The 25,114-nt window shown below is 32.6% G+C and overlaps 10 protein-coding genes and 1 non-coding gene across 11 annotated transcripts, besides 4 other annotated features; all 11 read left to right on the top strand.

The window, feature by feature from the left end:
- Positions 1 to 88: 88 nt before the first annotated feature.
- TVAGG3_0300590 (B-TFIID TATA-box-binding protein-associated factor 1 family) lies at positions 89 to 4,126 on the top strand (the record flags this gene model as incomplete). The annotated part of the gene is made up of 1 exon (XM_001330650.2): positions 89 to 4,069. One exon carries the CDS (start codon positions 89 to 91, stop codon positions 4,067 to 4,069), a length of 3,981 nt encoding a protein of 1,326 aa, XP_001330686.1.
- A 208-nt stretch (positions 4,127 to 4,334) lies between these two features.
- TVAGG3_0300580 lies at positions 4,335 to 4,406 on the top strand. The gene has a single exon. It is a non-coding gene; the product is annotated as a tRNA-His (tRNA).
- A 260-nt stretch (positions 4,407 to 4,666) lies between these two features.
- Positions 4,667 to 6,447, top strand: TVAGG3_0300570 (uncharacterized protein; the record flags this gene model as incomplete). The annotated part of the gene is made up of 1 exon (XM_001330651.1): positions 4,667 to 6,361. One exon carries the CDS (start codon positions 4,667 to 4,669, stop codon positions 6,359 to 6,361), a length of 1,695 nt encoding a protein of 564 aa, XP_001330687.1.
- A 418-nt stretch (positions 6,448 to 6,865) lies between these two features.
- Positions 6,866 to 8,524, top strand: TVAGG3_0300560 (protein kinase protein; the record flags this gene model as incomplete). The annotated part of the gene is made up of 1 exon (XM_001330652.1): positions 6,866 to 8,524. One exon carries the CDS (start codon positions 6,866 to 6,868, stop codon positions 8,522 to 8,524), a length of 1,659 nt encoding a protein of 552 aa, XP_001330688.1.
- Positions 8,525 to 8,829: 305 nt separating this feature from the next.
- Positions 8,830 to 8,857: a terminal%2Cinverted (terminal inverted repeat of Mariner transposon ID:TVAGG3_0300540).
- Positions 8,830 to 10,133: a mobile genetic element.
- Positions 8,926 to 10,053, top strand: TVAGG3_0300550 (Mariner transposase; the record flags this gene model as incomplete). Its single annotated transcript, XM_051229508.1, has 1 exon — positions 8,926 to 10,053. One exon carries the CDS (start codon positions 8,926 to 8,928, stop codon positions 10,051 to 10,053), a length of 1,128 nt encoding a protein of 375 aa, XP_051099238.1.
- Positions 10,106 to 10,133: a terminal%2Cinverted (terminal inverted repeat of Mariner transposon ID:TVAGG3_0300540).
- Positions 10,134 to 10,509: 376 nt separating this feature from the next.
- Positions 10,510 to 12,938: a mobile genetic element.
- Positions 11,427 to 11,665, top strand: TVAGG3_0300530 (zebrafish ch211-108c17.2-related family; the record flags this gene model as incomplete). Its single annotated transcript, XM_051229507.1, has 1 exon — positions 11,427 to 11,665. A coding segment is annotated over one exon (239 nt), but the record flags the coding sequence as incomplete, so codon positions are not given.
- A 100-nt stretch (positions 12,939 to 13,038) lies between the features above and the next one.
- Positions 13,039 to 13,275, top strand: TVAGG3_0300510 (uncharacterized protein; the record flags this gene model as incomplete). Its single annotated transcript, XM_051229506.1, has 1 exon — positions 13,039 to 13,275. One exon carries the CDS (start codon positions 13,039 to 13,041, stop codon positions 13,273 to 13,275), a length of 237 nt encoding a protein of 78 aa, XP_051099236.1.
- A 607-nt stretch (positions 13,276 to 13,882) lies between these two features.
- On the top strand, positions 13,883 to 16,124 carry TVAGG3_0300500 (regulation of response to stimulus; the record flags this gene model as incomplete). The annotated part of the gene is made up of 1 exon (XM_001330655.1): positions 14,149 to 16,110. The coding sequence occupies one exon, from the start codon at positions 14,149 to 14,151 to the stop codon at positions 16,108 to 16,110; it is 1,962 nt and encodes a 653-aa protein (XP_001330691.1).
- Positions 16,125 to 16,513: 389 nt separating this feature from the next.
- Positions 16,514 to 17,179, top strand: TVAGG3_0300490 (spectrin binding; the record flags this gene model as incomplete). The annotated part of the gene is made up of 1 exon (XM_001330656.1): positions 16,514 to 17,179. The coding sequence occupies one exon, from the start codon at positions 16,514 to 16,516 to the stop codon at positions 17,177 to 17,179; it is 666 nt and encodes a 221-aa protein (XP_001330692.1).
- Positions 17,180 to 17,212: 33 nt separating this feature from the next.
- TVAGG3_0300480 (spectrin binding) lies at positions 17,213 to 17,626 on the top strand (the record flags this gene model as incomplete). The annotated part of the gene is made up of 1 exon (XM_001330657.1): positions 17,213 to 17,626. The coding sequence occupies one exon, from the start codon at positions 17,213 to 17,215 to the stop codon at positions 17,624 to 17,626; it is 414 nt and encodes a 137-aa protein (XP_001330693.1).
- Positions 17,627 to 17,949: 323 nt separating this feature from the next.
- TVAGG3_0300470 (uncharacterized protein) lies at positions 17,950 to 24,005 on the top strand (the record flags this gene model as incomplete). Its single annotated transcript, XM_001330658.1, has 1 exon — positions 17,950 to 23,928. The coding sequence occupies one exon, from the start codon at positions 17,950 to 17,952 to the stop codon at positions 23,926 to 23,928; it is 5,979 nt and encodes a 1,992-aa protein (XP_001330694.1).
- Between the last annotated feature and the right edge of the window lie 1,109 nt (positions 24,006 to 25,114).

Genomic DNA, 25,114 nt, shown 5'->3' with positions numbered 1-25,114 from the left:
AATTTTTATTTACGAAAATGAAAGAATTCATTTATTAGATTAAAACAATTCTGATCTCAATGAAAATTTTCGCAAAAAATTTTTTTAGATGAGCGAAAAAGAGAAGTCAACAAATTCTAAATTTGAACGTCTTATTTCGATTCTGAAGGGAAATAAGTATACATTTGCTATGAAGCGTGCAGCTGCAGAGCAAATTGGCTTCCTCCAAAAAGAATTTGCATATGAACTTTCATATTTGCTCGAAAAACTCTATCCTTTGATCATGCATCCAAACTACGATACACGTTGTGGCGCTGCTCTTGCTATTGGATTTTTGATTCCTCAATGCAATCATAAATATTCGAGATGGAGTGTTACAAGGAACTATGGAAAGTTCGAAGAATTCAATGCTCAAATGATTCTCAATGACAAGGATTGCCCTGTTTTACTAAATACATGGTCATCAGAAACAGAACTACCCAGCGATTATAAAAATCAACAATTCAAAGCAGAAGACAATAACATCTCAGAACTTTGCCAATTTACAGAACTTCTATTGACAAAACTCGATTCTAATGATTGGTTTTACAGACATGGTGCTGTTATCGCTTTAGGAGAAGTTTACAAAGGTCTTAAAGAGCGTAACGAGTTAATTTCTCTTCCAAAATTTTACTTAGAAGATATCGCAGTACGTCTTTTGATTTTAATTTGCAGAGATAGATTTATCGATGCTTCTGTATCAGACAAGGTCATTATTCCTGTCAGTATGGAAGCCTGCAAGTTAATTTCCAAGATCATTATTACAAAACCTCAACAATTAATTCCAATCATCGAACAATTAATACAAGCTGAGCCATACCAACTCAGATTGTGCGCATGGCTTATCCTTAAGAACTGCAGTGCCATTGATGCTAAAGTATTTGACATAAATTGGATCTACAATCACTTTAAGAACGCATTTCAGAGTTCTCACGACGACGACATCTTCCAAGACGTCATTACATACGCTGCAGAAGCTGTTTATCCAATTGTCGGTAAAATTGAGGAAAAAGATGAAGTTGCAAAGCTTGTTTGGGACGAATTCATGAATTACGATCCAATTAACTCATTCAACCAAATATTACTCGATATTACCCTCAAATTACTCGAAAAACAAGACGTTACTTACTTCGCAACCAAAGAAGGACTCGATACAATTTACAAATGCATAATTGCTGGTACACCATCCACAGGATCACTCGAAGCAAGGAAGTCAGCATATGCACTACTCACAGCCACCATGAAGGTCGGATATCTCGATGTTTGGTCCGATTATGATATTGCCGGACTGTCAGAAACATTAATTCGCATCAATCTCAACGAAGACAAGTATAATCTTATGGCAGTCTCGTTATTCGACTGCTTGAAATCACTTCTTGACATTCAAGGATTCGAATTTGGAGAAGATTACGTTGTAAGGATCTGTAGCAACATCGCAAGTGACAAGAAGAACTTGGACAAGCTTGGAAGTATCATTTCCATTCTTATATCAATTGGAAAGTACATCAATCTCAATGTAAAAGAGAATCTTACATTTAAAGGTGTCGAAAATCCAATTGCAATCTGTTTTATTTATATTATCTGCTTGTCAATGCTTGCAAAAGAGCCTACACTTGCTAAAATCTCTCCAATGATATTAAAAGTGAATCCAATTCCGATCTTCAAAAATTTGTTTACATTTAAACCAAGGAAAACACTTGATTACATTCCAGAGATAACAACAGTCAAACTTGGCGCATTCCGCAAGTTCATTACAGACTATGTTGCCTTATCCATTAAAAATTACAAACATGAAGAAAGAAAAATCATCATCATTGAACAATTGATTTCAGAAGAATCAACGAACCATGAAGAATGTTTCTTCCCTAAACTAATACCAGAGTCAAATCCAAACAGAAGTTTCGCTGTAGCAATAAGTCAAGTAAGACGTGACATCACATCTGATGTTTTGAACAACATTTTGTTACAGTGTACAACTATTCTTCCAAAAGTTATTTCATCAAGAGAGACACTTTTGAGATGTTACTATTATGTGATGGGTAACAACATCTTGCCAAGGGAATCATTGGAACAGTTGATCAAATGTTTCGCTGAAGACAATGAAGAATATTTGGTGACAATGGCTGCATGGGTTGCTGAAATCTACGCAAGAAGAAAAACAGAAGAATTCATGCAAGTTTATTTGACAATGGATTTGCCAAAATTCAATAGAGGTCAGGCAGAATTTATTGACTTGTTTATGTCAAATATACAGTTCGGAAAGCATCAATGGTGCTCATTCTTCATTCCTTCTTTGCTCGAGAACAGATTCAAGACTGACGACAAAGTCGTTCAACAATATATTTCCCATTCTTTGGCAAATTCAATTAAATATTTGCCATTAGAAAAAAGTGACGAATTAAATGTTCCTGAAAATTTGAAAGAACTCAAATTGCAGTCACTTGAAAAACTTAAGCCATTGTTTGATCCGAAGCTTATCAAGCCAATGGAGATTCTTCCTGAACCAAGTGTTTCTCCTTTGGATTATCAATTCGATGGTATCAAATGGCTTGGTTTTCTTTTGGAATTCGGTTTGAACGGAATTTTGGCTGATGATATGGGTCTTGGTAAGACATTCCAGACTCTCTGCGCGATATCAACAGTCCACAAACATGCAATAGAGAAAGGAGAGAATCCTATTTCATTGATATTCGCTCCTCCAAACGTTGTTTATCATTGGACAAAAGAGGTTGAAAAGTTCTTCCCATGGATGGAAACAGTCAAAATAAATAACAGAAGTTTCTTCAAGAACAATAATTTGAAGAAATTCTCTGGTTTGGTTGTAACAAGTTATGGAATGTCCAAACATTTCGTTAACTTAAACATCGGAAGACCATTTAAATACATTGTTTTGGATGAAGGACATTTAATTAAGAATTCAAGTTCTTCAACAGCTCAAAACATAACAAGTATTTCTAGTGAACACAGATTGATCTTGTCCGGTACACCAATCCAAAATGGTGCTTTAGATCTTTGGTCTTTGTTCAATTTCTTGATGCCGGGATATTTAGGTCCTTTGGAACAATTCAGGAAATTGTATGAAAATCCAATCAACAAAATGTTCGATACAAACGCATCAGAGCAAGACACAGAGCGAGGAAGGAAGGCCCTTGAAGACCTCCACAGCCAAGTCTTGCCTCTCATTTTGCGTCGTCTGAAAACAGATGTTTTGAACTCTGTTTTGCCTAAATCTTATAACACAGAAACAGCAACTCTTTCTGAAGTACAAAAGAACCTTTTACAAAGCCATTTCGAACAGATCGATGAAGAAGAAATAACAGAAGCAACATTCACGAAACTCAAGTTTGAAAGGAATGTAAATATCCATCCAGAACTCGAAAGTCCTGATTCTTGCGAAGGAACAATTGAAGAATCAGGAAAATTGGTTGTTCTAAGAGATCTGCTTTTGTATACTTTAGGTTTCGGTCCAGGAAAAGAAGAAGTTTTGAGACAAAAAGTTGTCATTTTCTGCGAAAGTGAATCAGCAATCAAGGAAATCATTAAATATGTCATTCCTTGTTTGGTTGACACTACATTTGTTAAGTTTGATTCATCATTAAGTCAAGACGAAAGAGATAAAAACATTGATGCATTCATGAGTGAAAATGGTCCTGATTTGTTCATTGCAACTAAAAGCGCTGCTGGTCATGGTATTAACTTGACTGCTGCAAACGTTGTCGTATTCTTCGAATTGAACTGGAATCCTGCTATTGATTTACAAGCAGAAGATAGAGTTCACAGAATCGGACAGAAGAAACAAGTCAGAATTTACTCAATTGTTATGGAAGGAACAATCGATGAAAGAATCGAAAACTCACAGAAGAGAAAGAAGATGATCATGGACTCCGTTATTCATGACCAGAAAGAACTTGGCGATTTGGATACAACAGGTTTGAACCAGAACATCACTGGAGAAATGACTGAGGCACCTGAAAAGCCAATGTCATTCAAGGAATTGATCAATTCTGATATTAAGTACGACAAGGATGCATATAACCAAATGGATAATTAACATAAATTATATATTATATATTTTTCTTTATAAATAAAACTTATTTATTTAATTCAACGTCGAATATATTTTTCATTTCCTCCTTCTTTGTGGATTAGTATGATTGTAGTAACATTATATTGTAGAATTTTGAGAAATGATATATGAAAAAAGAATATGTGGTTTCTGGTATATGAGATATTATCTCTGATACTCAACAACACACTAATTGTTTTTGATTTTTCAATTTAAAATGATTAATAAAATTTAAATTAAATTTTCAGAGGGGTGAATGGTATAATGGTTAGTATTGTTGATTGTGGCTCAATAGATCCGTGTTCGATTCACGGTTCACCCACTTTTTTCTTTATTTCTATAAACCCAAGATATTATTTTACTTTTTGCTTTTTAACACGTTACTTCTCATAAATCTAATAATCTAACATCCAACTGAATTTGATAAAATTTTCCAATTATTTTTTAAATTTTATACCAAAAATATGGAGGACGCATGAAATTTGAGTTAAAATGGAATGTATGCATTGAGATGAATATTAATCATCCATTGTTTTGAGTGAATGACATACTGAATAGAAACCCGTTATTTTTTGAAAATCGATGAGTGACGAAATTGGCGTTAATCGATTAAGCATTTTGCTTAATTCTACCGCTGATAAGTCAGATGGCGATGCACACGGCACTGAAGAAGCTAATAAAGATGAAAACCAAACCGAATCTACAATAAATAAAGCTAAACTCTCTGAACTTCTTGGAGGAAATCTTGCTGATAACAAACCAGAGCAAGAAAACAAACCAGCTGAAGAAAATAAAGATTCTACTCCAAATCAAGATAATGCTGACACAAAACTTTCAGAATCTATTGGAGAGAAGCTTGTAATCCAATTTCCAAAAGAAGATCAAAATGCACAGCAAAATAATCAATCTTCGGAATCTGGAGAGCAAAAACAGCAAAATAAAAATCCTGAAGAAAATAAAGCAGAAAATACCGATAAAAAAGACTCCGAAACTACTGATGCAGAAACAAAGCTTTCTCCAGTCATTAAAGAAAAATTAAACATGAATGGAGAAAAGGAACAAACTCTTACAGAGGAAAGTAACCAATCAGCAGAAAAATCAGCTAATGAGAATGAAGATCAAAAGCCAGAAGAAGATTTTGCTCAAGAACCAAATAATAACACTGAATCTGCTGGTGCTCAAACTGATGATTATACAACAGGTAGATCAAATGCAACACAGGCATCTCACAAAAAGTCATCACGACCACTTGAAATACCTCCAAATCTTAAGCCGTACGTTACAGATCCACCGGACAGTCTTGTTTACAAGACATTGACAGGAATCATCCCACTTAACCTTGAACAAGAAGAATATACTAATTTACTTACCAATTTATCAAGATATGTTGATGTTTGCATAGATAACGATTTAATAGGAGAAGCCGTTTATGTTCAAGGTCTTGCCAATGAACTTAGAGCTGACAAAGCAAGTAGGAATCCAAAGACTAAGGCTACATACGACGAAATAGATCAAAAGATCAAAGAAACTAAATCTGCTTTAGATCAAGTCAATGAACATTGGGATAAGCAAATTGAAGCAGTTAAAGAAGACACAAATACAAGACTCCAATTACTCAATGAAAAATATCTACAAGCTTTAGATCAATTGGATCAACAATGGTCAGCACCTGATAAATCACAGCAATACCAGAAACCATCAGCAGAACTGTTGAATATGAGGAATATGCTTGCAAAGATGGTTAAATCAAGAAAATTAGATCATGTTGATGCAATTTCCGCACAAATTGAAGCAAGAGAGAAAGAGGAAACAGAAGCAATGCAGAAGAGAATGCAAGACGATTATGATGTCGCAGATAAGAAACTTACAAAGACTTATCAAGTCGAACAAGCGATGATTATCAACTACAGCGAAAAAACAATCAGTGATATTGAACATACAAAGCAGAGACAACTTAACCAATATATAAAGAGATTAGAAATCCTTGAGAGAGAAAAATCGGAATTATTAAGTAAGAACAAGGATTTGGATATCAAAGAAGATGAGAATAAAACACATACAGCTCAGCCTTCCGCAAGAGAAAAATCATCTCGAAGAACAACAAAGATGTTTTCAGAACAAAAATTACCTGATTTCGTAGCAACTGCTAAATTGAAAGCTCCAACATTTGTTCCAAAGAAGAGAGATAGATCAAAGAGCTTATCCAATGTACCAATGATCACTAAACCAAAGACCCACAAATCAAATCCTATGTCAAGACTTTATGATGGTGTATAATTTATATATATCCAATTATAATGTTTTTTTGTTATATTTTGTAAAAATTAATATTGTTTTTTTAAAATGTAAAATTTGGATTTCTTTTAACACATTTGGCTCCATTGAACTTCTTTGAATGAGCTTAAGGGTGCCCAGGCGACAATAAGTGATGCTGATGCGAATATTTCGACAAAATGAAACAATTTCAGAAGTTAACATGAAAATAAAGTTATGTTCAACGCATTCATAAATGTTGTAGCTACTTGTAAAAGACTTTATATCATTGCAAGCTGTGTTCGGCTAGTAATACTAGCAAAATGCAAAATTCAATTTAGATACAATATGAACATTGAAAAAATGGGAACAATTTTGGTCGATACCGTTGTTGTCGATGAAGTTCCCTTTTTTATCTATGAACATAATCAAAATTGATAAATATTATCTGAAATTTGTGGGCATTGTTTTTCACATGCATATTATTGTATTTATTCCTTATTGAATAACAAAGATGTTGTTCAGTGCATGTCTGATCAAGACACTAACACAAATAAATACGATGAATTGCGAAATATCTATAAATACTATATCGATTCATATACTGCATTGTATCGGCTAAAAACGGAAAATGAAGAAGAATTAAACACGATTTACAATATGATCAAAACAGAATTGATAGATTCAAATAATTATTTCCCAAAAAGCATTGTAAGAGATATTTTAAATATCATTCCGTATAATAATCGCTATACAAAGTCATATTTATATCTTGCAAAACGTATAACTGATGATTATCATGTAACAGAGGTCAACAAAATTCCTACCATTTGTAGCTTCTTGTTTTATAAAGAGTATGGGATTACATTATACAAATATAAAAAATTCAAAGAAATTCAATTTCAAAATCCCAACATTCATTCAGAAAATAATATTTTCACGGCAATTATGGATAATGACAAAGAAAGATTCATACAATTCATCGAACGCGATGATTTTGATAAAGAAAAAACTCTTTACAACTCTTTGTATCCAATTGTTGATAAAGGAGCAACGTTACTTGAATTATGTTGTTACCACGGAGCAGTAGATTGTTTCAAGTTATTAAGAACAAAATTTGACTCACAAATAGCTCACAATTGCATTGATTTTTCATTTTTAGGAAGAAATCAAGAGATTATGAGTGAATGTTTGAAACACCAAAAGCCTGATGAAATTACTATGAAATATGCAATTATTTCACACAACATTGATTTCGTTACATTCTTGATGAGCGAATATAACTCAAAAATGGATTTATTAGCTTGTGGACAATACAAAAATCTGGAATCACTTTTAGTTTATTTCGATCAAAAGAATGATATTAACAAATGTTTTATTTATTCAATGATGTTTGATATTCCATCCCTTTGCGAATATTTCCTTTATTATGGTGCAAATATCAACGAAAAAGATTTGTTTGGAAAAACTGCTCTACATTATATGGCAGCAAATAATAGTATACAAACCGCTCCACTTCTTCTCTCACGCGATATTAAAATCAATGAAAAGGATAATTATGGAAAAACCGCTCTTCATTATGCGGCAGAAAATAATAGTAAAGAAATAGCCGAACTTCTCCTTTCTCATGGTGCAAATATCAATGAAAAAGACAGACATGGAAAAACCGCTCTTCATTATGCAGCAGAAAATAATAGTAAAGAAATAGCTGAACTTCTCCTTTCTCATGGTGCAAATATCAATGAAAAAGATGATTATAAAAAAACTGCTCTTCATTATGCAGCAGAAAATGATAATGATGAAACAGCCGAACTTCTTATTTCATTCAAAGCCAAAATCAATGAAAAAGATGAAGAGGGAAAAACTGCTTTTCATTATGCAACATATAACGATAATATAGAAATGGCCAAACTTCTTCTTTCTCATGGTGCCAAAGTCAATGAAAGAGATAAAGATGGAGAAAGACCTCTTCATAAAGCTGCATTTTTACAAAGCAAAAAATGGTCGAACTTCTTCTTTCACATGGTGCAAAAATCAATCAAAGAGCTAAGTTTGGTTTCACTCCTCTTCAACTCGCAGCATCATTTCCTAAAACAGAAGTCACAGAATTTCTTCTTTTACATGGTGCAAAAATCAATCAAAAAGATGATAGTAAAGAAACAGTTCTTCATGCTGCTACAAACATGAATAATATAGCAGGAGTTAAACTTCTCCTTTCACATGGTGCAAAAGTCAATGCAAAAGATGATGAAGGGAACACCCCACTGCATATTTCATCACGACACAATACTACGGAGATTGCAGAATGTCTTCTTTCACATGGTGCAAAAATCAATGAAAAAGATAATTGTGGAGATACCCCTCTTCATATTACAGCATGTTATAAGCATAAAGCAATGGCCGAACTTCTTATTTTACACGGTGCAAAAATCAATGAAAAAAAAAAAATAAAAATCGAGAAACGGCCCTTCATAATGCAGCAAGATTTAATATAGGGTGTCCAAAGGTGCGTTTAGCACAGCGCTCTATATGAGACTATTAAAGGAGATATATGCTGATTATAAATATATAATAAAAAATATGAATATATGTATATGATGAGTATGTTGTATTTTGGCGCCATGCCGGGATATAAAATGGATTTTGAGACAAGAGGCGGTTTCGCGGGAAATTTTGGCGGAATTTTTTTCATTTTTTTAATGAATCATAAAGAAAACATCCTCGCTCTTGCAAAAAAATGCAAAGACTGTAAAAAAATCTACGAGACATTGGTAAAATGCTTCGGTATGGATGCTCCTAGCTATTTCACTGTAACGTATCATGTTAGGATGTATCACTTCATGAACAAAAAGGCGCCCATCATAAAAATTGACAAAAAATCGCCGGATCAAAGAAAAATCAAAGCAATTCTTCAAGCGCTAGATGAAGACCCAAGAGCATCACTCAGAAGGATAGAGGAGATGACAAAGATACCACGTACAACAGTCAGTTATTATCTGCACAATTATTTGAACTACAAACTAGCGTATACACGTTGGGTTCCGCACAACCTTAATTCAGTTCAAAAAAAATCTAGAGTCCAATCTTCGAAAGAGCTCCTCTCTATATTGGGTGCGTATCAATCCAAGAAGTTTCGCTTTTTAGTAACAGGGGACGAGTCTTGGTTTCAATATGCAACAGAAGCCAAAATCATGTGGATCCCGAAGGATGAAAATCCGCAAACATTCCCGAAGAAAAAAATTGACACACCAATGATGATGTTGTCGGTTTTTTGGGGCGTGAATGGCATCATCGCAATTGATATTCTTCAAAAACCTAATACGATGAATGCTCAGTATCTAATTGACAATGTTCTTACTCAAATTATCAATTCTGATGAGTTTGAGAAATCCAAACAACAAAAACAAAAGTTTGCAATTCATTTTGATAATTCAAGAGTTCACAAAAGTCATAAGGTAATGAATTACTTGGTGGAAAACAATGTCAAAGTTGTTCCAAACCCAATTTATTCACCTGATATTGCACCCTCTGACTTTTATTTATTCGGCACGCTAAAAAAGAGAGCTGAAGGACGCGAATTCGCGAGTCCAGATGATCTTGAAAATTTTGTAAGAGAGCAATTTGAGCAATTTTCTCATGATGATTTAAAGCGTGTCTTTCAAGCCTGGATCGATCGCTGCGAACGCGTGATTGAATCCAATGGTGATTATATTTAAATAAACTTTATATATATGTAACTTGTTTATTTCTATTCGCAGTATTCAGGTTTGTGCTAAACACACCTTTGGACACCCTATATTAAAGATATAGTTGAACTTCTTATTTCACATGGTGCAAGTATTAATGAAAAAGATGAAAATGGAAGAACACCTCTTCATTTGACAGCTTTAAGACATAATAAAGAAGTAATAGAACTTCTTGTTTCACACGGTGCAGATATCAACGAAAAAGATAAATACGGAGATACAGCTTTTAGCATTATAAGCAGAGAACACAACAAGGAATTAATCGATTTTCTTATTTTACATGGTGCAAAACCCAATTCCCTCAAAACCCCAAAGTCTATCCCTGCCATCTATAATTATTGAGGAAAACGATTATTAAAAAAATTATGGGTGCATGTCTCCCAGAATGGCACACTGTTCCGCAATCTTACTTTGTACCTCATTTAAGGATGGGCACTCATTAGGGTGATGAAAAAAATCAAGTCTAGCAAAGTCAATATATTAAAAACAGTGAAGACTATTATATAGCATTATAGTGCACAAGCTCAAACATTTAGTGATGCATTTCTCGAACTTATTTTATTTATAAGTTAACCTTGAAACATGAATTTTAGTATATCATGAGCATATTTTTTTCTAATTTTGCAATACTTATAATATCATACCAGGATTCATGTGGAAGTCTAATATTTGGTATATAATATTCTTACAATAAATGTATTAATTCAATTATATTCAAAATGATGGGTCGCAATTTTTACTGAAATTGCAAATTTAATTTCAACAATGAAATTATTGTTTAAAAAATATAGCACAACAGCAAGATGGACAATCATATATAGAATTATAATGCTCCATATAATGCTTTGATTTGATGCGTATATAATGTTATTTTTCGAACATCTTTGTAAAAAATTGATTTTTGTAATTTTTGAAAAAATTCGATTTTATTTCGAGATTTCCTCTATAGGTAAAATATATTGAACAATATTCCTATGGGAGAAAATAATTGTAAGTATGAGTACTTTCATTAATACTATGGGTGCCATGGTTATCGCTCAAACGATCAAGTTATATCTCGATTGCGTAAATTGAAATTTTGCTATTTTCTAAATTCACGGCAACAACATTCTTTTATCCTGATCGTACATCACAATATTTGAATGTGCGACCATTTGTTCAAGAAACCGTCAAGTTATTCTTCATTTTTCATGCCGCGGCGAACAAAAGCAGTTGCAAAGCGTATAAAGAACTTAGTTCAAAGCGCGAAAAATAGGGTAGAGCCATATGTCGTCAACACTGTTGAATTTGTGCTATCTGTATTATTGAGCGGCGCTACATTTTGCCAATCAGAATTTCAATTCATGCTGAATAACATCAAAGTTCCGTCAGAAGCTACATTTCATCGAGTCCAAGAAAAGGTTGGTCGTGTTATCATAGAAGTTGCCAGAGAATCTGTTAATTATTGGAAATCTCGAATGAGAAAATGTTCGGGACTTTTGTTTGACGGTTCTTGGAGTCAGAGAAGAAATGCAATGTTTTGCTATGTACAATTTGTAGAAGAGAAACTCAAAAAAATTGTAGATTGGGAAGTGATATCTAAATCTTTTAAAAATTTCAAAGGTAATTTCAACGGAAAATCAAATGAAATGGAATTTGAAGGCTTAAAAAGAATGCTGAAGCGTTGGAATAATGAAAAACGTGTAAATTTTTTTGTGCATGATGGCGATGTCAAAATTGTTTCTACAATCAAAAATACGTTCAAAGGTATCAGAGAATACAGAGATCCTGGACATTTTCTTAACAATATACAGAAAAAGCTCAAACTGCCAGAATTCAGAATCTTATCTAGCATTTCAAAGAATTTATTGCGTTGGCTTAGGCAACTTCTCAATGACACACATATGTCAATTAAAACAAAGAAGTTTTTATGGTTGAATTCCGCTAAACATTATGCCGGAAATCATAAATTTTGTCCAGATCCTGAAAAATGCAAGATGATTAAACCATGGAAATATGCAAAAAATAAAACTGCTATAAAAACACTTAAAAAATTCCTCGAAGATACCGTAAAAATCTTTGATATGGTAAAAAAGATTCATTCAACTCAAGTAGTTGAATCGATAAACCATATCAAAGCAATGCTTGCTAATAAAAATATTAATTGGCATGCTTCTTGGCCAATTAGGATGGCAGTCACAATATTGCATTTCAATGAAAGTATGTTTGAAACGATTGTAGCAATAAGATACAGGTTAAATTTACCAACAATGCCAGAAATGATGAACAGATATTTCAGAATGTATGATACAACAAAAGATTTAATCAAAGCATTCAAAAATTCAAAGCAAGTTCAAAAAAAGTTTGCGGCATTAAGAGCTATAAAGAGAGGTCTTCAAGCTACCGATGATTGTATTACTCTTAAATCACATAAATAATTATTAAATTTATTTCACCCTCAAAACATCATAATCTTGCACCTTCTTTGAATAAACACTTTCACCTTCTATTTTTAATTAATGTTTTTTAATTGTCCAAAATTTTTAGATTATATAAGATATAATTTTTTATAAAAGTATTATTTTCTAAAAGATAAGTATATATTCTTAATCACAAAACCTAGGATTTTATCATATCTATATATCAGCTTCCTAAATATAATACTCATATAGTTAGTATGATTTTAATGTTTTTGAACATGAAACGAAAATATGATTACAATCATATAACATAATGGAGTTATTGATATAACTTATATGCATGATACATTAAGAAGTCTTCCAACAATATAGATATAGTTGTAGATTCCTATGATTCCTTTTATATTGTGAGATAATAACATTTTTATGCTGTCAGGAGCCTATGAGTGCCCATCCTTAACAAAGATACTAAATATGGGGCGCAAAAAATTATGCAGCCTTACCAATAAATAGAGCCATGTCTTAGGGAACTTATAAGTTGATAATTCATTATGTTTTGGCAACTGATGATTGTACAACAGGCAGATCAAATGCTACTCAAGCATCGCACAAGAAGTCATCACGACCACTCGAAATACCTCCAAATCTTAAGCCGTACGTTACAGATCCACCAGACAGTCTTGTTTACAAGACATTGACAGGAATCATCCCACTTAATCTTGAACAAGAAGAATATACTAATTTACTTACAAATTTATCAAGATATATTGATGATTCCATCTACAATGTCTAAAAAAACTAAAATCTTTGCACATGCTTAAATAAATTTATGGTCAGGCAAACAAATAGCTGTTTTGAGAATACCAATGTTTGCTTTGATATACTATTATTATTGAGGATTTCATATGATTCCACAGAAACAAGAGGCGAAATCTAAAATTAGTCAAACTTTTTTTTTCAAAGGACTGAAAAATTGAATGAAAATTTCAGATCCGAAAAATGAACGGTTGCGTTTGATGATAAAATATTATTATTGATCCGATGAATGATATAATATATTGAAAATTAATTTTCAAAGATTCACAAATTATTTTACTGTTGTTCTCTATGAGAACTAACAAATAGTTGTTGGTGAAACATATATTGATAATGATCGTGTCCTATTTGCGACCGACCAAAGTGTTCATGTTATTCTTAAACCAACATGCGAAGTTATCACAGGAGATGCAAGTGCAACAAATTATAGCCAAAACACACTCCTTTCAATCACATTTACTCCTGACTCAATGCTTAAAACCATTGGTGACTATGCTTTTAGGGGTTGTTATAAACTTTCATTCATTGACTTCACAAATTGCGAATTCCTTCAAGAAATCAAATCACATGCTTTTGAAGGATGTTCTACATTATCTCAAGTTATTCTTTCTAAAAATTTATCAGGATTATCTCAGGGCGTATTTTCAAATTGTTTATTTTCATCATTTAATATCCAAGATTCAATTAAATATTTAGCGAATTTTTGTTTATCTGGATGTAAAAGCCTTCAAGCTATAAATATTGGACCTGAATCTCAATTAGTTAGTATTGGAATTGGTGCTTTCTCTGGAACATTGATAACACAAATACATCTTCCAAAAATGTATCATATGTTAGTGAATACGCATTTATGGGTGCTTCTATTTTTAATGAAATTATTTGTGACTCTCAAAACAATTTCTTCTCAGTAGAAGGTGGGGTTCTGTACAATAAAGCTAAAACATCAATCATATTATGCTTCCAAAAAAACTTTACCTCTTTTATTATGCCAGAAACAGTTGAAACAATGAGCAAAGCTGTTTTTGCTGATCATTCTATAGAAAATATTACTTTTAATTCAAAACTCAGAACTATTCTCGATTCTTCATTTGAAAGATCACATGTTATTAATGTTACTATTCCAGATTCAGTGATAAAAATTGGAGATAATGCATTTTCTCAATGCAGATATCTCAATACTGTTGTTATTGGAAAAGGAATCACAATTATTCCAATGAGATGCTTTGTTAGTTCTAGTATTTCGAATATTACTTTTAATGACAAGATTACAACTATCAAAAATGGAGCATTTTATCAATGCGGTAATTTAAAATATATGAAACTTCCTAAAAGTCTAAAATGGATTGAAGGAAATTGTTTCCCATTTGATGTTTTTCTTGATTTTCCAGAAGAAGCTCCATTTTCTTTTGATAATCAAAGTTTATTATACGATGGTAACAAAACAATCATTTATATGCGTTTCAGTGAACTTGAACACTATGACATCCCATCTACAGTTTCTGTTATTTCAAATGATTTGTTTAAAGATCTTTTGAAACTGAAAACTATAAATTTCACATCGAACTCTAGTTTAACCACGATTCGAGATGCAGCTTTTTGGGGATGCCTCAATCTTGAAAGTATTGATTTTCCAAATAAACTAACATATATTGCAAATTATGCATTCAGAGCATGCGCTTCAATTAAAACTATTTATTTCCCAGATTCTTTAGAAACTATTAGTGTTTATGGATTTCAATATTGCAATCAATTAAAGGAAGTTCGTTTTGGAAGAAATATCAAATCAATTGGTATTGCATTTTATGCATGTGGAAAATTAGAAACCGTGATCTTCGAAGGATCAAATAGAACAGGTTTAGGGGGTAACTCTTTTATTTATTGTTCAAAATTGAAAACAATTATTTTAAGAAATATCACTGTGATCAGTAATAATTGTTTTTTAGGTTGTACTTCATTGCAAACAATAGAGATTCCTGATACGATTCAAAGTATAGGTTCAAATATATTTAGAAATTCAGGTATCGAAAATATCACATTTTTAGGAAATCCTTCAATATCTATTATTCCTTCTCAAGCTTTTAACGGAGCGACAAAACTTCGATATATTAATTTGCCTAATTCGATCCGAGAAATTGGAACAAATGCGTTCGACTCTACAAATATAACAACATTCACAGTTCCACATGATACAGAATTAATCTCAGATTATGCATTCAAAAACTGCATGAATCTTGATACATTCATCATTGGCGAAAACAGTTCATTCGCATCACTTGGTTACTTTGTTTTCGAAGGATGTACATCACTCCGCCAGTTTGTTTGCAATGACAGCATGTACTTCACAGTAGATAACTACGCTCTTTTCGACAAGAATAAAACAATAATCGTCTGCTTCCCTCCTGCATCTCCATGCAAATTCTTCTACGTCCCATCCACTATTCGTAATATCTCAGCCGGTGCATTCCTTGGCTGCAGGAAAATTGTCAACATCCTCATTCCAGATAACTCAGTTGAAACTATCTATCGCTATGCATTTGCAGACTGTACATCTCTTACTCACATCAACATCCTTATTTGTGTTAAAACTATTCAAACACATGCATTTTATAACTGCATTGGCCTCACATGTGGCATTAACATTGAGAATAATACAGAATCATTCCTTGAACATCTTTATAAAGATTGTCATCTTAATAGAGATTGCATCAAAGCATGTAGCATCATTACATGCAAAAAATCCGAACACTACCGATATTTCATATCCTTCTTTGTATTCACTCTTAGCAAAGGTAGTGAACTTGGTTTATTTTAATAATTTATTTAATAAATCATTAATTTTATTTCCGTACATATGTCACCTTTAACATCATAAGAAGATTAACTGCTCTTCACATTGCAGTGTATATTCTGTTGTGCGTTACTATCTTTCCTTGGTTTACTGAAGAATTTGAATTGAAAATATGAGAGGATATTAATTTGAACTTTAAAACAAAATTAATTCAAACTTTTATCAGTAAGTACTTCTAGTAATGAATGAATATAGGATAATATTCTGCTTATTTCGATAATCTCATCGAATACTCTAGAGCCGTTGTTCTAATTGACATCCTAATAATTAGAGGTTTCCTAAATATTTGGTGCTACTTCTTCTTTATTGATATCTTAATGTTGGCTCTGAAAAATCACTCCAAAAAGTTTTGTATAAAAAAAAGTAAATGACAGATCACAAGCGATTTGCAGAAGTTGTTGATCTCTTTAAAGAGTACATTGATGCATATGAAGGCATTTTCAAACTCTCATCCAACAATCCTGAAATAATAGACGGAGTTTACGAAAAAATTAAACAGACCGTTATTAATAGATATAAAATTCCCGTAAAATTAATATTAAGTGAAATTTCAAGAGCTGCCGAGTATAGAAATCGCTTCTTACCTGGATACGTTTCACTTTATAAAAGACTATTTCTAGAATTCAAGCCAAAAAGAGATTCTACGGATAATCCTATTTGTGCATACTTCTTATATAGGAAATATAAAATCATAAAGGACGAAAAACATACTCAATTTAGTGAACCATGGGTTTATACTAAAAAATATAGGGAAGATGTTCACAAAGAAGGAACAATTTTCAGAGCAATTATGGAAGATAATGATACTGCTTTTATTCAGTTCACTGAATTGCCAGGTTTCAATCCAGAACAAACAATTTACTCAGATTTATATCCATGCGAAGAAATTTTTGATTTCAGTCTTCTCGAGCTGTGTTGCTATCATGGTGCTGCTAAATGTTTTAAGATTTTACGTACAAAATTTGGCGCAAAATTTACAAAAAAATGCATACATCTCGCTTTCGCTAGCGGAAGTCGTGAAATTGTGAACTAATGTATTCGCCGTTACAAGCCTGATGAAATTTGCATGAGAAATGCCATTCTTGCCCACAATCTTGATTTAGTCAACTATTTATTCAAAGGTTGCAAGATTGCAATTGATCCACAATGGTGCTATTTATACAAGAACATCCCAGCTTTCATGGTTTACGCTGATCATACTGAAGATTTCTTTTTCTGCTCTACGGGAACAGTCAAGTTCGGACTTATGAGAATGTCTAAGTATTTTATTGCTCATAAAGACGATTTCAAGATCCACAACGAAAACGTAATGCCTCAAGCACAAGGTCCACAACCAAATGTTGACTGGACAACAGGAATAGAATACTTTGATCCATCTGATGATGAACATGATGATAAGGCCATCAAAGATGAAATAAATGATGGTGAATATATTGATTTTGATGATTCACCCGAAGAAATTGATAGCTATGAGGAATAATCTTGATTTGTCATATTAATAAACTTTATTATTGTAATTTTAACTTAATTTATTGGAAAAATTATTTTTTTAATTTTTAATTCAATTTTGATCAATCAATCATATGATATTGAAATGCTTAGAGAATGTATCTGCTAAATTTGTAAGCATAAGTTCCAGTTCCTTAATGGGAATGCTTCGAAATCTGAATTAAACACTTTTTTTGTCATCGCTTTTGAAAAAATGGAACCTAATTATCAACGAAAATGAAATAGCAATTAATTTTAAGTATGATTGCAATTTCAGTTCTGAATTTGATAAAAAAAAGTTTCTGATACAAAATTATGGAATCTTCTATTTCTAGTGCCCTTCAAACTATTGTCAATCAGATAGTGGCAAAAATTCAAGCGCACAAGGATAGAGTTCCGTTTCTTGGAACTGATGGCGAACTTTTCCTTCCAGAAATTTGGCTTTCAGATTTGGAATCAACTTACGTCCAGGATTTCATTGATATATATAATATCGATAAAAACATTTCGTTCTTTATGATATTTAACAAAATTACATCCTACGTTGCAAGTTTAGTAAATTCAAGAGTCATTCAAGACGTTGGAATTGTTGAAATCATAATATACGATTATCTTCTTAAATGCGTTTCAGGATGCACATTTAGAGTTTCCGAAGAGCTTACTTTCAACAAATTTTTGGATGATTCCACGAAAATTACGATTCAAAATCCACAAAAGCAAGTTCTAATACGAACTTTGGCAAGTATAGCCAATCATTTCATTGATAATGGCGCTATTCCTATTGTAAAGTCTTTATCTTCAATTACTAACGTAACAGACTTCGTAAATGCAATTCAATTCTACTTGCAGATCAATAAAGCGATAGATATCACATTTGAAAGCATGGCGGGCTTCTACAGACAACTTTCAACTGAAAATCGAATTCAATATTACGAATTATTAAAGACAATGATCCCTGAATTATATCGTAAATGCAAATACCTTCATGTTTGTCCTTATTCCCCGAGATCTCGTGACCTCCTTAACATTTTTTGGTCGTTGAAACCAATTCGCGAAGAAGATATATCCGAATTCTTGGTTTTACTCATGTCACTGTCTTTGGGATCAAAGGAGAATAGTGACTGCGTAAACCAGATAGTTAAAAAGGTTTTGGAAGTGAAAAAATTGTCAAAATTAAATCCTCAAGCTCAAGAAGGTTTTAATCACGTCATTGCATCCACAATACTCCGTGGAACAGCTGCAAGCAAAGATATCGCCTTCTTAAAGTCAAATTTCGAAAATTATTACACAAATTCTAAAAACAAAGCGAAATTACAAGAAATCGTCGATACAATTGTTCCTAAGTACTTATCATACGATATCATCTCTGCAAAAGGCGGAGAAACTGGTTTCCAAACTTATATAATTCCGATTTTGTCAGGACATCCAAATCCAATGATTTTACCACAATCAATCGAGTTCGTATTGAAAGATAATATCTATGGAATCAATTACATCAACCCAGAACTTATGAAAAATTATTTCCACGTATTTTTAAACAAAACAGCAAATGTCAACCCAAAAATCTTTACAAGCTGCTTCTTCAACACATTCTCTACTCCACACTCTTTAATCATCCTTACAAAACACAAAGATTTAATTCCGAATTATTTTGAGCTTTTAAACAAATATGCATCAACATATTTCGCTTTACCGAACTTTTCTCAGTATTATTTGAAGGCTCTCATCACTCTTTTCTCACAAACAAACATTCTTCCAGATCCTTTACAATTAATGGAACTTTTCTTGAATATTGACATGTTTATCCAGCGTCTTATTCTTAATTATGATCCGATGCTTCCTTACGCATCGATATTGATCGACAAATTCGTTTCTTGGACAATTAATTCAAAATTAAACGACGGATTATCCGAAATGGGCAAATCTATCATTTCCATTTGCGCCATTCTTGATGTTCTTTTCGATACAAACACTGTAGATTCGATTAAAACATCTCTTGGCCTTGATGAAAATTGGTCGATGCAATCTGTTGGTAGTTCCGACATCTACGCCTCAACAGTGATCAAATGCCTCAGTATCTGGCTTGCTCTCGTCAGTTCAACCACAGGAGGAAAGTGCCAGACCGTAATAAACTATAAGATCCAAGGAAACTTCAATATTTTGATTGCAGCTCCTTTGGTCGAGTACATTTTCAAGAACTGTGCAGCTATATTAGATCACAAGCGCATAGATATCATTGAAAAACCTCCTGTCAAAGTATTCTACGAAAGTTTGTTTGTTTTGTTCGGTTTCGGAAGCGGTGGCCTCTCCCAAATAATCGAGAAGTCCAAGTTCATCGAGAAAGCATCCACTCCATCACTTCTCGACGCCGCATTAGAATCATTGAAGGAAATTAAACTCGATTCATCACCTCAAGCCAAGAAACATTGGTCACAGACCCTCAAATTGCTTTCCGCCGCGATGTCGACGAGAGAAGCCCATTCCTACTCCTCATCGCAACTCGAACAATTTGTAGTTTACATTTTACAAGATTTACAATTATGTGACGGGCTTGAATCGAACATTATCAAACAACCAATCTTAGCGTTGATCACCTCATTGTACGAGAACTGTCCAAAAGTATCAACAGCGAGGAGAATGTGTGTTGCTTATGCATTAGTTTACATGATACAAAACGAAAGCAAAAACAAAACCAGATCAATTCCTCGCTGTTTGAAAGTTTTGGAGAAAGTTTTCATCGGATTCAAGATAGAGCCAGGTGATTCCAGTGTATATGGCAATATCTCCAATTACGATACATTGAGTTACACATTAGAAAAGATCTCCCATTTCTTTGCTGTTTTAGTTGATTGTTTGATAAACGACATTGAAGATGAAATTGAAGTCAGACAATGTTTTGGTGACTTGATATACACAATATTGATTAACAATGTTGATAACGTGTATCCGATCTACATGTACTACGCGAGAATGCCTGATTCTATATTATCAAGAGTCTTCAATGACGCGATGATGAAATATTTGGAAAACGATGATAAAATAAAAGACAGTTTTTACATCAAAAAATTGTCAAAGGCTGATTACAAGATTTTCAAAGAACCACCAATTAATTGTATCAGTTTCTACATGGCTGCCATCAAACACGTCATAGCAAATATGAAAGGAGATGTAATATTTGACATGATGGCAAATGAACTCAAAACAAAGAAAAACACCAGAGATGAAGTGATCAAGAATTTCTTTTCTGTTTGGTTCTACATTTGTGCAACACCACAAGTAGTTGAGACATGCATGAAAGCTGTCAACATTCACAAGTCTTTCTTCAGACAGTTCATTCCTCATGGAAGTTTCCCTTATTATTTGAAGGAACTTTCATTGAAAAGTGGTTTTTCTGTCACTCAAATTTTCAGAGACTTGTTTATTTTGCCAATTTTGCAAACACCTCTTCCATTTGGCTACACGTTCTGGGAAGTCAATGATGCAGAAACGATTGCTGACCAAGTCATGAACCAAATGAAAAACTACTTCACTGTCGTTGAAAGTGTAAGCGTCTCCTATTTCGCACCACCTTTCCCTGTCTTAAGTGATGAAATCAAAATGTTACATCACTTTTTGGATGATTTACCAGCTCATTTCCATGATTGCGAGAAATACACAAGATGTGATCCTGTTTTCTTGGCATTGTACAACTCAAGATGTCTTATAAGTATCGATAAGCAGATAACAAGAAGAAAATATTGGCTTTTGACAACGAAATACATTCCTAAAGAAGTTTCTTTGAATGACATCATTGAATTTTCAAAGCAAACGATAGAGTATTCAAATGAAAAAAGTGTCAAAATTATTTTAGATGCAGAAGTTGATTGCCAATGTTTGATGGATAATTTCACAACATATATACAACAACTTGGAGATAAAATTGCTTCTGTTTCTTTGTTGAGATGCGGAATTGGATTATCAACAAAAATCATGGAGATAAAAGATGAAAAATTCGATTTAATGGTTGACCAATCAATCTTGGATGAAAGTGTTATGCCAATGCAGTTATATATTCCTGAGTTGAATATAAACGGAGAATTGAATTCAACTACCAATTTCAGGTTCATTGTTTTATCCAATTCTTTCCAGTTTTACGCTGTTGAAAATGGAATGGATGTTTTTTCAAGCATCAATTTCATTGATCTCACTGATATATCTGTTAACAGAAACATCCTACATTTGCATGCAAATTACAGAGATATCAGATTCTCTTCAAGTGTTTCGAATCAAATTTTGAAGTTGATTGAGAATTTCAACAAAGAAATTAGAACTTTGTCACTTCCAAGGAGTGATTTAACCATTGATCCTCTTCTTGAATTAGTTTCCATTGCTTTCCACACTGTTTCTTCAACAGAAAGTGAGTTGAGTTCACAAGGAATTTCATTGTTCTTTGCTGCTTTGAAATGCCTTGAAGGAAAAACTCCTTTCGTTGATCCTTACATCCATACGCAGAGTGGATTTGCAATTCCTCACACTAATTTCTCACAATTGATAAGTGAACAGCACAGATACGAAATGAGTGCAATCCTTTCTCTTTCAAAGATCCAACTAAAGACTTCTTCAATGTTGACAACAATTTTGGAAACGATTAATTCAGAAAATGTTCCAAGTTCTATGTTGGCAATCATTGCACAGTCAACTGTAAGATTATATGCTTTAGAACCAAAAGCACAAGCTACAGCGAAAGAATTACTTTGGACAAAGATTACTTCCAGCAAATTCATTTATTGCGTCATTCCTATTATTGCTCAATTTTGTGAAGCAAAGCAATTTGCTGATTTAGTTTTCTGTCTGTTGAAGAAGAATTCTGAAGCTATTTATGATAGTTTGTACACTCGTTTAATCAAAAACGAAATTTCATTAATGACATTTTATAAATTTGTCATGAAACCAGCTTGTTTATATGTTATTTCAAATGTCTACACGAAGAGCAAAGATCTCTTCAAGACAAGAGAAGCGACATCATTATATATCATGGCAATTGGTTTGTCTTTGTATCCTGCTGATTTATTAACTATTTTCAAGACATTCTTTACACAATATTTGACTTATAAAGATGAAAAAGAAATTCTTGAAAAGTTCAATCAAATGAAGAGAGATCCTAAAAATTATCTATCAATAGTTTACGAAGCAGCTGCTAAATCCAATGAATATGATTTGTTCTTGAAATACATTGACATCACAACACATTCAGGATATCCAGATCCATTAGTTTTGGCATCAGATTTATCCGAAATGCAGTCGATTGCTGTGATAAAGAGAGCTTTCCAGTCAAAGAATGAACACAGATTAATTTATAACATTGAAACAGTGACTGAATACATCTATTCATACAAGAGATACAATGTTCAGCCTTTGTTCTTGATCTGGGCAATCTTTCCTTTGTTGCAGTCGAATTCAAGTGACTTGAAATTGAGCGCTTTGAAACTAATCAAAGCAATTTTCGTTTTCACGAAAGATGTCATGAATTATCCAACGATTTTGGATATAGCGAGTTCCATCAATCAAAGCGATTTGTTGATCAACGCAATGGAATCATTTTATGATTCAATGTACGATGGATTCGAAGATGGATCAACAAACTTCGAAGCTTATTTCGGTATCGCTTTGGCTGGAGCTTTAGTTGGTCCATTGGCCGACCAAAAGATAAAGAAAGCAGCAATAGACGTTCTTCAATTATGTCTAGATAATATTAACATACATTATGAGAGTGTTTACTTCGTTGCAATTGCAGCTGCAATGACAGATATTGATTTATCAAAGTATTTAGGTGAACAATCATTTAGTGATTACATTTGCGAGGAATTGGATAAAAGAACTCCTTACGAAGCATTGTTTATCGCACAAACATTGTTCTTGGGATTGATAACAAGAGAGAATAAGACGGAATTCTTCACAACAGCAATGATCGCGTTCTTTAAGATAAGAACAGAAATTCCTGCTTTCACCTCTAAATACATGTTGAATATTTTGACACCAATGTTAGATAAGAAAGGTGAAGAATCAACAAGACTCCAAACACTTTCTAAGTTAATCGCAATTGCAATGACTGCTTTGCCTTTTAATGACCAGGGATTCAGAGATTTGAACAACCCAGCGGCACCAATAATGGATGATAACGATTTGGGTTTCCATTTCGAAGATTTGGCTACTGCTGTCGAAGACGCAATCATGACATCTTATGTCAATGAACCTGCCCCAGAATTGACTTACTATTACAACCCAACAAAGCTTCAGGATACCTCTAAACGTTGAAAAATTTCGAATCTGGGTTATTTTAATAAAATTATAGTTTTTTGCTTATATTATTTTATTATCATATTTCTTTATGGCTTCAAGCTACTGCTCAATTAACAGCAATACCTATTTCTCCAGAAAATGCCAGATACTTATTAGTCCTTTGTCAGAATGATGTATTTTCAGTGATGTGAATTCTACCTCATGTTGAATGATGTAATTCATACCAACCATTCAGAGAGAGCAATTAGTAATTCTGGATTCCAGCTAGAAACTCAGTAGTTTTATATTGCCAGATCACTTATTAAGCAATATAAACTCCTATGGAAATAGGTTGTTGCATTAAATGCTTGTTTCAATAACAATTCATTTTCCAAATTAGCTCAGAAATTCAAAAAATATACATGTGCATCAAATGCACATGATATTTACTCATAATTGGCGAGTATAAATTAAGTAAATATAATGCAATATCCTCAGTAGTAGGATAGGAAGGGTTGTGTGACTTTTTTTGTTACATCTATATATAGACGATGCATTAAAATATATTTATTTATAAATCATTAAAAAATTAACATTAATTTTAAAATAATTTATTTTTTATCTTTTATAAAAGAAGCTATATATAGATGATGTCAGATATTCCGCGATTAATTAAACATTGTTTAAATCCTGAATGGGTTAAACTTCAATTTAAAAAGGAAGACTGTGAATTATTAAATGAATATGAAAGCCAAAAAAAGCTAATGAGGTATAAATATAATGATAAAGAATATTTAATTTCATGGAATCAATGGAGTCATAATCAAAGACCTCATAAACGAGAAGAAGAAATTGATGAGTTCAACATAGAACTTTAAGAAACTAATGATTATTTGAATTTATGAAATCAATTATTTGATTCATTCTTTCTTCAATCTCTTCTATTCTTTTTGTTAAATCATCAATTTTCATTAATGCGGTGATTCTTGATTGAGGAATAGATTTCAAACTAACCACTCCTTTTATTTTTGAAATTTTGAATCCATCAACTTTAAACATTTTATTCAATTTACATGTTGTCAATTCTTCAAATAATTTTTTATTGTTAGCATAATAGTCATTAAATTCTTCAACAGATGAAAAAATTTTTATTTCAGTAATTGGTTTAACAACGTTTATTTTTTGTTGAACATTTTCACTTTCATTTATTTCTTCCTCCTCT

Source organism: Trichomonas vaginalis, chromosome V (assembly GCF_026262505.1).
Source record: "Trichomonas vaginalis G3 chromosome V, whole genome shotgun sequence".
In the NCBI taxonomy this organism is placed as follows: Eukaryota; Parabasalia; order Trichomonadida; family Trichomonadidae; genus Trichomonas; species Trichomonas vaginalis.
Note: the sequence above shows the minus strand (reverse complement) of the source record. Positions and strands in the feature narration are given on the sequence as shown.